Source organism: Myotis brandtii, unplaced genomic scaffold, assembly GCF_000412655.1.
Source record: "Myotis brandtii unplaced genomic scaffold, ASM41265v1 scaffold932, whole genome shotgun sequence".
Classification (NCBI taxonomy): domain Eukaryota; kingdom Metazoa; phylum Chordata; class Mammalia; order Chiroptera; family Vespertilionidae; genus Myotis; species Myotis brandtii.
The window spans coordinates 148,024-159,510 of NW_005371846.1; the positions used below are offsets into that span (position 1 = coordinate 148,024).

The window sequence follows — 11,487 nt, forward strand, 5'->3', positions numbered from 1 at the left end:
GCCCCCTGCCTCCGGGAGCCAGGAGGCCTGCACCACCACGGAGGAGGGGAACCAGCCCGTCCAGCTCAGCCTCAGCGGCAGCGGCAGCTCTGGCTCCTCCTGGGGGAGCTGGTGGAGGCTGCCCACTGCGTCCAGGGGGTCCTCTGAGGGGGGCGAGCCCTGGTCCTTCCTGAACTCCAGCGGGAGTTCCTTCGGGTCGTTGGCGGGAGAGACGCGGCAGGAGACGCTCGAGGCTCGCACACTGCAGCCCCATGACCTGGAACAGCTCCTGGCAGGCGTGACGCATGACTGGTTGCTACGGAGGCTGGAGGGCACAGGGGTGTTTAGGCCCAGCCGCCTGCACCAGGCGTACGGTAAGTACACAGCCTGTGGCAGGTGCAAGGCCTGGGAGGTGGGTGCATGGCCTGGGAGGTGAGTACATGGCCTGGGAGGTGAGTGCATGGCCTGGGAGGTGAGTGCATGGCCTGGGAGGTGGGTGCATGGCCCGGGAGGTGGGTGCATGGCCCCGGAGGTGAGTGACATGGCCCGGGAGGTGGGTGCCTGGCCTGGGAGGGGATTGCATGGCCTGGGAGGTGGGTGCATGGCCTGGGAGGTGGGTGCCTGGCCAGAGGCAGAGGCACCCTTGCAGAGCTGTGACCATACTTAAAGCTCAGGGGACAGAGACCCCGTCCTGCTCTGTGAGTGTCCTGCGATGTGTGCAGCGGGGCCTCCCTGACTCGGGCTGCTGGGCTCTAAGGTTCCCAGGATTAGACGCCCCCTCGGGCCACCTCGTGCTGGGGACTCGCTGTAGGACACACGGGGCCATCGGGAGGCAGGAACCCCAGGGACCGTGTTCCCCTTTCTTTTTAAAAATGCGTTTTTATTGATTTCAGAGAGGAAGGGAAAGAGAGATAGAAACATCAACGATGAGAGCAAATCATTGATTGGCCACCTCCTGCACGCCCCCTTCTGGGGGTCGAGCCCACAACCCGGGCATGTGCCCTTGGCCAGGAATTGAACCAGGGACCCATCAGTCTGCAGGCTGACACTCTATCCACTGAGTCAAACCAGCTGGGGCCATATTCCCCTCTCATTCTCATGAGCAACCAGCTGACTCCTCTCAGCATCACTCCACTCAGCTTCCAGGGCACAGAATTTGCCTAGACATCACCCTTCCAGGGTGCAGTGACTTTACACCTGCTTCTCCCCCCCAGAGGCTGCTCAAAGGGCAGCCGGAGGTCACTTCTGTACCGAGAGTGGGAAGGGGTGCGCCCCAGGCCACGCATCCAGGAGGGCTTCTACGCGGTGGCAACGCAGGAAGGAACAAAACAAGGTTCTTCTCTCGGCCGGGGACCCATCATAAAGCCCAAGATACTGACCAGTTACTGGAATGAAAAAACAATACAGCCCGGCCAGTCACGGTTCGATTCCCGGTCAGGGCACATGCCTGGGTTGCAGGCCCGGTCCCCAGTGCGGGGTGTGCAGGAGGCAGCTGATCCATGATTCTCTCTCATCCTTGATGTTTCCCTCTCTCTCTCTCCCTCTCCCTTCCTCTCTGAAATCAATAAAAAAATATTTTAAAAAAACCAACAAACTGCTGCAAAGGGCATTTTAGGAGAATACATGTGAGTTGCTAAGCAGAGGATTCTTGAGTAGTTCTCAGTCCTGGCACCCCACGGGAACCCCTGGGGCTCAGTCCTAAACTTCCAAGGCCTCACCCCAGATTCCAATCTCATAGGCGGGGTGTGGATCCAGGAATCAGCATGGTTTTCATTCCCCCAGTTTTATCGGGGAGTCACTGACATCCATCAATGTATGAGTTGGAGGCGGGCAGCATGGCAGTCTGCGCCTGTGTTTGGTGACATGATCACCATGGGTTCACTCACTCCACCCTCTCACGCAGACACAATAAATGGGAAAGAAAGACAAAATAAAGAAGAAAAAGCTTTCTCCTTGTGATGAGAATCCTAGGGCTTCCTCTCCTACAACTGCCCTGTGTGCCCACAGCGGGGCCAGCGTCCCAGGGACTGGCTCCTCTTACACTGAGTCTGCATCTTCTGGCTGTCTCCCTCCAGCCCCCCTCCCCCACTGGGAACCACAGTCCTACCTCTTTTTAAATTCCACGTAAAGGTGACATCACACAGTATCCCAAAATGCTGCATTTCTCCCTCAAAGGGGTGCTTTCTTGCTGGCGTTGCTCTTCATTCTTTAAAATATATATAGAGATATCGATAGATATAGATAGATATAGATATAGATATAGATATAGATATAGATATAGATATAGATATAGATATAGATATAGATATAGATATAGATATAGATATAGATATAGATATAGATATAGATATAGATATAGATATAGATATAGATATAGATATAGATATAGATATAGATATAGATATAGATATAGATATAGATATAGATATAGATATAGATATAGATATAGATATAGATATAGATATAGATATAGATATAGATATAGATATAGATATAGATATAGATATAGATATAGATATAGATATAGATATAGATATAGATATAGATATAGATATAGATATAGATATAGATATAGATATAGATATAGATATAGATATAGATATAGATATAGATATAGATATAGATATAGATATAGATATAGATATAGATATAGATATAGATATAGATATAGATATAGATATAGATATAGATATAGATATAGATATAGATATAGATATAGATATAGATATAGATATAGATATAGATATAGATATAGATATAGATATAGATATAGATATAGATATAGATATAGATATAGATATAGATATAGATATAGATATAGATATAGATATAGATATAGATATAGATATAGATATAGATATAGATATAGATATAGATATAGATATAGATATAGATATAGATATAGATATAGATATAGATATAGATATAGATATAGATATATATAGATATATAGATATAGGAGAGGGAAAGAGAGATAAAAACATCAACGATGAGAGAGAATCACTGATCGGCTGCCTCCTGCAGGCCCCACACACGGGATGGACCACAACCGGGGCCTGTGCCCTGACCGGGAATCAAACCGTGGCCTCCTGGTTCCTAAGTCGATGCTCAACCACGGAGCCACGCCGGCCGGGCTGTTCTTCATCCTTTAAGGTGAGGACGGTCCTTATTTTTTCATATCTTTCCCTTTTCCGGGTGAGTTCATATCTTTGTACAGTAGCTATATTTTCTCAAGTAATTGTTGTGCTTTTCCAAATTAAACAAAATAAGGAAGAGAAGATGAGGGGGTCCTTTAACACGCAATGGAGGGGCCCTGGAATGCCAGGGACCTCTGAGGTGAGACATTGATGTATTTCTGTCCATAGCACCTGGCGTAGGTAGGAGCCCATTACCTGGAGCCCCCCAGGTCATCAGAAGAAGACCAAGCCTGTAGCACATATTCCAGGATGTCTCTGAGGTGTCTCTGTTTAGCCCGGCCGGCGTGGCTCAGTGGTTGAGCATCGACCTAGGAACCAAGAGGCCGTGGTTCAATTCCCGGTCAGGGCACATAGCTGAGTTTCAGGCTCAATCCCTAGTAGAGGGCGTGCAGGCAGCAGCCGATCAATAATTCTCTCTCATCACTGATGTTTCTCTCCCTCCCTCTTCCTTCCTCTCTGAAATCAATAAAAATATATTTTAAAATAAATAAATAGCCCTTTATTCTCCTCTCCTTTCGTCCTGAAACCCTGGCCTTACCTTCACGTTGCCGCCACAAACAAGATTCTGTGAATCAAAGGCTAGTCTTCATCTTATTTGTGAAGCTCTGCTTGTTTATTACTCTTCGATAACTTTTTATTTGTCTCCATGGAAGGGGCTAACCTTTGAGACATGTATACAGAAGCTGAAGATGTCAGATCAGCTGAATTGGGCCCCGAGCCACTTCCACTGTATCCGTAACAGTGCCATCCTTAGGAAAACCAGATCCGCTTTCATCTGACCTTCCTTTCACAGATGCTCTTTTGTTGAAATATTCCAAGAAGTCGGAGCTGTGGACGGCCCAGGAGACTGCTGTGTACCTGGGGGACTACCTGAGGGTGACGAAGAAGGGCAGACAGAGGAACGCCTTTTGGGTTCATTATCTCCATCAAGAAGAAACGCTGGGGAGGTACTGATCGCAGACATCACCACCACTCATGTGAAAAGGGCTGCTCAGCCCGGCCGGCGGGTCTCAGTGGTTGAGCGTCGACTATGACCTAGGACAGTGGTCGGCAAACTCACTAGTCAACAGAGCCAAATATCAACAGTACAATGATTGAAATTTCTTTTGAGAGCCAAATTTTTTAAACTTAAACTATATAGGTAGGTACATTGTTATTAACTTAATTAGGGTACTCCTAAGGCTTAGGAAGAGCCACACTCAAGGGGCCAAAGAGCCGCATGTGGCTCTCGAGCCGCAGTTTGCCCACCACGGACCTAGGAGGTCAGGGCACCTGCCCAGGCTGCAGGCTCAATCCCCAGTGTGGGGCGTGCAGGAGGCAGCTGATCAGTGATTCTCTCTCATAATCGATGTTTCTCTCTCTCTCCCTCTCCCTTCCTTTCTGAAATCAATAAAAATATCCATTTTTTAAACCTCCTTGAGCGAGGGTTTAAAAGGAATGTTTAAACGCTGGTAAAAAGTCCAGTTCAGCTCTGAAAGCCACACTCTGAGTGAACGAATGAGCCGGGGAAAAGGCAGGAGAGCCGTCTTAGGCCGGAGACGAGGCAGCCCAGGTGCGGGCCTGAGCATGCAGCCTGGGCACCTGCCCAGAGGGCGGTGCAGGGAGGGGACAGGTTCGGAGACCCCCGCGTGGAGCCGGACGCGGGAAGGCCGCCTCCTCGGGGAGGTCACCTGGTGGTTCTGTCTAACGGCAGGTACGTTGGGAAGGAGTATAAGGAGCCGAAGGCGCTGTGGCTGCACTTCTCCGACGTGGAGCGCCAGGCGACCGCCCAGCACTACGTCACGGAATTCAACAAGCGACTTTATGAGCAACAGATCCCAACCCAGATCTTCTACGTCCCCTCCGTGGCGCTGCTGGTGAGATGGACAAAGGCAGGGCTTGGGGAGACAGGCCCATGGATGCCTCTTAGGTCAGATTTCTCTTTTTTAATATATTTTTATTGATTTCAGAGAGGAAGGGAGAGGGAGAGACAGAAACATCAATGATGAGCCCTGGCTGGTTTGGCTCAGTGACTAGAGGTTGGCCTGCACACTGAAGGGTCCCGGGTTCGATTCTGGTCAAGGGCACAGGCCCGGGTTTCAGGCTCTATTCCCAGTGTGGGGCATGCAGGAGGCAGCCGATCCATGATTCTCTCCCATCATTGATGTTTTTTTCTCTCTCTCTCTCTCCTTCTCCCTTCTTCTCTGAAATCATTAAAAATATATTTAAAAAAATAAAAAAGGAAACATCACGGCCCAAGTTTGACAGGAGCATTTCAGTGAAAGAATAACTGTAGGTTCTATGATATTCCATCAACGTTAGGCACCTCGCATGCAGATAAGGAAACCAGATCTAGTCGCCATTCTCCTGATCGGCAAAGCCGAGGTTCACAGACCATCCGTCCGTCCCCTCGCCCGTGCCCTCACCGTACGTCACACGCCTCCCGCTTCTGTTTTGCAGATTTTAGAGGACGAGACGATAAAAGGGTGTGTCAGTGTGGAGCCTTACATACTGGGGGAGTTTGTGAAATTATCCAATAACACGCAAGTGGTGAAGACCGAGTACAAAGCCACCGAATACGGCTTGGCTTACGGCCACTTTTCTTACGAGTTTTCCAACCACAGGGATGTCGTAGTAGATTTACAAGGTACGTACAAGGGGCTTACGCTTCCTGTTTGGTGTTGTTCGCATGTACATGTGAGGTTTCGCAGCTACCTCCGCCAACCACTCTTTAACAGATTGTGCAGTGCCTGCTTGCAATTAAATTAGTCTATTTGAGCCCCGGCTGGTTGGGCTCAGTGGCTAGAGCGTCGGCCTGCGGACTGAAGGGTCCCGGGGTCAATTCTGGTCAAGGGCACATGCCCGTGTTGCGGGCTCCATCCCCAGTGTGGGGCGAGCAGGAGGCAGCCGATCCGTGATTCTCTTTCATCGTTGGTGTTTCTATTCTCTCCCTCTCCCTTCCTCTCTGAAACCAATTTTTAAAAAATATTTAAAATAATTAAATAAATAAATTCGCATCTCACCGATTTAAAAAAAAAAACACGCACAAATGAAACGGTGACTTGACTTATAAGAAATTTAATTAATCGATTGATCGATTTGACTCTGGGTTGCAAATGATGCCTGAAAAAATGCCTCGAGGTTCTGTAAGTCTCTAAGACATCCACTCATCCACGACGAGACGGGGTCCCCTCCTGGGAGGCTGAGTCCTGGGGCACGCGCACCCGCTTTCTAAGTTTCCGAGGGTGAAAACCCCCCCCCCCCTCTCCTCCCCGCGCCTCCGCCTCTAGCGTGCTGTGCGCGGCTGCAGGCATCCTGACGCGGGGGTGCAGCCGCCCAGCGTGGAGCAGAGCAGGCGCCCCAGACACCTGCATGGCCTCGTCCAGGGACAGAGTGCTGTGTGTGCTTCAGTCTGAGTCCCTTTACGTTCTCTGCGTTCGTGTCTTAATTTTGTTTCCGCTCATCCCGTGTATTATTTATCAGAATCTATTAGCCAATACTCTGCACTTGCTTTTCTAAAATATTTTTATTGACTTCAGAGAGGAAGGGAGAGGGAAGGAGAGAGACACCTCAATGATGAGAGAGAGTCATGGCTCGGCTGCCTCCTGTACATCCCATATTGGGGATCAAGCCCAGAACCCAGGCCTGTGCCCTGATTGGGAACTGAACTCAGGACCCTTCAGTCCCAGGCGGACGCTCTATCCACTGAGCACACCGGCCAGGGATAAAGTTTGTTCCAATGACACATGAGATTTATGATCATTAATCCTATGGCCACTCCGGTCCTCTCTGTGCCTCCCACAGTGCCTGTCCTCACGCTCTGTCACACGGGTGTCATACTTACTCAGGTCGCTTACCCACCTGCCCCGTCCACAGCGTTAGCCCCGCGAGCACTCAGGTCGAGACAAGCTTGTCCGTCGCAGGGCCCAGGCCGAGCACTGTGCTCTGTACAGTGTCTGCGCTCGCTAACTATTTCTCACACAAACGAAGATACACATTAACGACTGAGGCACCAAAGAAACGTGTGAACCACGAAAGAAAGATCCAATCCTGTGATTTTGGTCACAATGCGGGTGCGTTTTATTGCTCTCCGGTGCCTTGAAAACCATTCCTTTGGGTATCGATAGGAGACGGATTTAATGACCCAATATTCACTTCTCCTTCAAGCCATCGTTGGCGCGTAACACCCGCTCGCTCAGCAGAACGTCATTACATGGGCTCTCCGTGTTTTGTTCAGCACATAACTCTTTTTCTGGGACGCGTCCTGGGCGCCCCAGAGGCCTCGTCCTCAGACGCGTGCTGCTCCGCAGGCTGGGTGACCGGCGACGGGAAGGGGCTGCTCTACCTGACGGACCCCCAGATCCACTCGCTGGGCCGCAGAGAGGTCACCACCAACTTCGGGAGCCGGGGCATCTCCTACTTCTTCAACCACCAGCACGCGCAGTGCAACGACATCTGCCGGCGTCTCTCCCTGACAAGACCGCCAACGGAGACGCGGAACAACTCGTAGGCTTTCTGGGGATGCGGCAGCCTCGAGAGCCGCTCACGGGGACCAGGTCCCCCCCTCCAGGTGCGCAGGGGTCAGCGCAGCCTGGTCCCGGGGGCTGGGGGCCTGGGGCGGGGCTGGCCAAGGATGGCGAGAGGAACCGATGAGTCCATTTCAGGTTCACACTTGGACCCGTGCCAGACCCTGGGTCTCTCTCCCTCTTTCACTTTCCCCTCTCGGCATCTCCCCCAATAAATGTCTGCACGTCTCCCCCCTTCTTGGTATTTGCTTCTTTTTTTTTTAATAATTTTTATTTCTTGAAGTATTACAAAGAGTATTACATATGTCTCCTTCTCCCCCCCCCCTTGACATGATGTTTTTCTATCTCTCCTTCTCCCTTCCTTTCTGAAATAAATAAAATATATTTTAAAAGAAAATAATAAAAATTACAGGACAATTAAATAAAATAGGGAACAAAAAGCTTACACACACAAAAATAATGCAACAAAGAGCTTGTTATTTAAAAAGATTAATAAAATTAATAAATCTATGGTTAGACTCCCTAAGGAAAAAAGATAAAAGACTGAAATAAACAAAATCAGAAGTGAAAGAGACATCACAGATATACAATAATCATATAAGATCTTACTATGAAAGACTATATGCCACCAAAGGCCCCCTTCCAAACCCTCCCCAGGCTTCCCACTGTAGTTTGACAGTCTGTTCAACGTTGCTCTGTCTCTGCATCTACCCCTGTTCATCAGTCTATACTGGTCCCCATTATCTGTCCCACCCTCACTGGAGCAGTCCCAACCTCACTGGGGCCATCTCGGTATTTGCTTAAGAACCCAAACTAACACGTTTATTAAAGAAATGGGGGGGGGGGGAATCATCTTATTAACAAAATAAAGGGGGAAGTCATATTATAATATCAAATGATACCGAAAAAAATACTTATAATTTAAAACTAATTCATAGTAAAAAACAAAAAAGCTCTTTGCACCCGGCTGGCATGGCTCAGTGGTTGAGTGTTGACCTATGAACCAGGAGGTCAGGTTCGATTCCCGGTCAGGGCACAGGCCCGGGTTGTGGGTTCGATCCCCAGTATGGGGTGTGCAGGAGGCAGCCGATCCATGATTCTCTCTCATCATTGATGTTTCTATCTTCCTCTCCCTTCCTCTCTGAAATCAATGAAAATATATTTTTTTAAAAAAGCTCTTTGCAAACTAGGCATCATCGAATACTCTCTGAATTTGATTTAAAATTTTTTTTAAATAGCAACACGATAACAGTGAAGCGATTGCAATTTTGGAAAAAGGAATCACTCCAGCTCCTCGCAGGGGAATGACTGGCTCGCTGTGGGCACGCGTGCTTGGCCAAGAGCAGGTCTCCTGTCTGCTGCTTTTCCTCGTCCCCCCACTGCTGCCCTCCCCGCCTCTCCTCCGGCACTTCAGGTCCCGCCTCCCTCCCTGCACCAAAGCCTCGGGTCAGTGGCTGCAAACGAGCCTCCTGTGCTCTGGGTTTAGAGGGAAAAAGAAAAAAGAAACTGGCTTTCTCTCCAACCGTCTCTGGTCTACGGGCTCCCGGCTCCGCCGTGGCCAGCAGCCCTGCCGCTGCCCTTCACGGGTGGACATTACAGGGGCCGCGGGTCTCGGCTCTGGTGTGAGCCCAGCCTGGGGTCCTGGCCTGGATCTTCTGAGGGAGCAGGCCCTCCGCAGCCCAGCGCCCCCTCCTCGCTCTCCGCCTGCCGCCCTGAGAGCTGGGTCAGCCCCCCTCACGACCTCACCCTTCCTACGCCTCCAGGTGTCTGTCCTTCCTCCAGGTGTCTGTCTGTCTGTCCTTCCTCACTGAGAGCCTCCTCCTCGGCCTCAGTGGGGCCTCAGTCAGTGACCCCAGGGGGTGCTCCCCAGTACAGTTGTGTTTCCATCCCGGCCCTGGGACAGGGGCCTATTCAGCCCACTCGGCCGCCACGTTCCCAACCCTTTCATGTTTATTTCTCGCAGCGAGAATGGGTGGTCACTGGGGAATTTTCAAGTCAATTTTAGAAAAACTCCACTAGCATTTTTCTAAGTTGAACGAAATAACTAATTTGTATTTTAATCTTTTGCATGTAGCGTGGTGAAACGACAGCATTTAAAAAGCTAAGTTCCGCCCGGCCGGCGTGGCTCAGTGGCTGAGCGTCGACCTATGACCCAGGAGGTCACGGTTCGATTCCCGGTCAGGGCACAGGCCCGGGTTGTGGGCTGGGTCCCCAGTGTGGGGCGTGCAGGGGGCAGCCGATCCATGATTCTCTCTCATCATTCATGTCTCTCTCTCTCCTCTCCCTCTCCCTTCCGTTCTGAAATCAATGAAAATATATTTTTTAAAATCAAGGAGTGAAGGGCGAGAGGCAGGGGAGAGCAAATCTCGTTATGATGGTGCAGAACCCGCCGGAGAGCGAGCTCTGCAGCTGCACGAGGAGCACAGGCTTTCGCTGCCACGAGGCGAGTGTGGCTAATCCTCTCGGCCGAGGCTTTGTCCGGTGCCCGAGCGCGGCCGGCAGGGCTGCCGGTTCCCAGCGCCTCCGTCTGTCCCCCGGGGCACTCCCCGTCCTGACTGCTGTGCGGCGGGAACAAGCCATCCATCACTGGGCCGGGGGCCGCTCTCCCATAGAAACGTCAAATCAGCACAGGACACGCCGATTACCCGACGTGTGGGCGCTCGCGTGCTCCGAGGGGGATTAAGCGGGCGAGCTCGTTGTGTGGCCCAGACAAAGGGCTCCCTCGCAGCCAGTGGGCACGTCACAGAAGCTGAAAAGGTGGAAAGCAGAGAGTGTAACAGGAAAACAGACCTGGAATGTCACGTCCATCCACACGGCCTCCCCGGAGACGACGCCGCGACGCAGAATCCACCTGCAGGGGAGCCGCCTGGGCCGCGAGCGGGGCCAAGTGTGTCGCCAGCGATGGACACTGACTTATTGTCTCCGCAAATGACGGGGGCGCGGTCACAGATGAGCAGCCCTGCCCGGGGCAGTCCACCTCCCGGGGGCAGGTACGTCAGAGTCATTAGCACGGCTCTTCCGTGCGCGGTGCACACAGGAGTGACGTCTTCAATGAATTTCATACAGAAATGAGCTCCCAGTGGCAGCCTGGGGTCCAGCCTTTAAGTCACGAAGCCGAAGCAAATGGTGTCACAAAATAGTATTCTTACTATGGTTACACAAAACAGTATTTTTACAAGAACCGCGCCTGCAGCTGTGCTACGTTTGCTGTTAGAAGTGACTTTCAAAAGCAGGGAGAAAACGAAGTCCACCGGGTTTCACTCTATATTGAATAAGAGCATCGATTCAAATGAATGTAAGAAAAATGTCTTCATCACCACGTATTTTTAAAACGTAAGGTAACTTCCGGGTTCAGCTTGTGCTTTGCCCGTCAGCCTCGTCCTGGGAAGGAAACCGCTGCAGAGAAAGAAGCAGTGGCTCCTCCCGGGTCCGGGTGAGCTGTGGGCGGCGCTGCTACTGGAAACGCCGTCATCGGTTACCGTTTGGGCGTATTCTGGCGCGCCCCCTGTCTCTCTCAAGTACAGACCGTTTTCTACTCACGGGGGTTGAGAATCAAAGAACGCCCCGTTTTGTTCCTGTAACTACGTTGTCAAAGCTCGGTCACTATCCCTGGCTATCGGTTCTACGATGTCCTGTGCCGATTACGGGAGCAGGGGAGTGTGTGTGTTCTCTGCTGGGACTGAGGCCGGCATCCACCTTCTCTCCCTGCACAGATCACAGAGCAGAGGGGCCGCCGAGCCCTTCTGTGAGGCACCTGACATGGTCTTTTCCAAATGACAGGGGCCCACGCGGCTGCTGTCGACAGG

The 11,487-nt window shown here is 51.0% G+C and overlaps 1 protein-coding gene across 1 annotated transcript in view; it reads left to right on the forward strand.

The window, feature by feature from the left end:
* ALPK1 (alpha-kinase 1) overlaps positions 1-7,910 on the forward strand; it is an 80,242-nt gene extending 72,332 nt beyond the window's left edge. Inside the window, exons 9-13 of the mRNA XM_014533056.1 lie at positions 5-353; positions 3,970-4,123; positions 4,870-5,032; positions 5,616-5,802; positions 7,466-7,910. Coding sequence (XP_014388542.1) covers positions 5-353; positions 3,970-4,123; positions 4,870-5,032; positions 5,616-5,802; positions 7,466-7,665 — 1,053 coding nt within the window. The 3' untranslated portion in view covers positions 7,666-7,910. The remainder of the gene's footprint in view (positions 1-4; positions 354-3,969; positions 4,124-4,869; positions 5,033-5,615; positions 5,803-7,465) is intronic.
* The last annotated feature ends 3,577 nt before the right edge of the window (positions 7,911-11,487 follow it).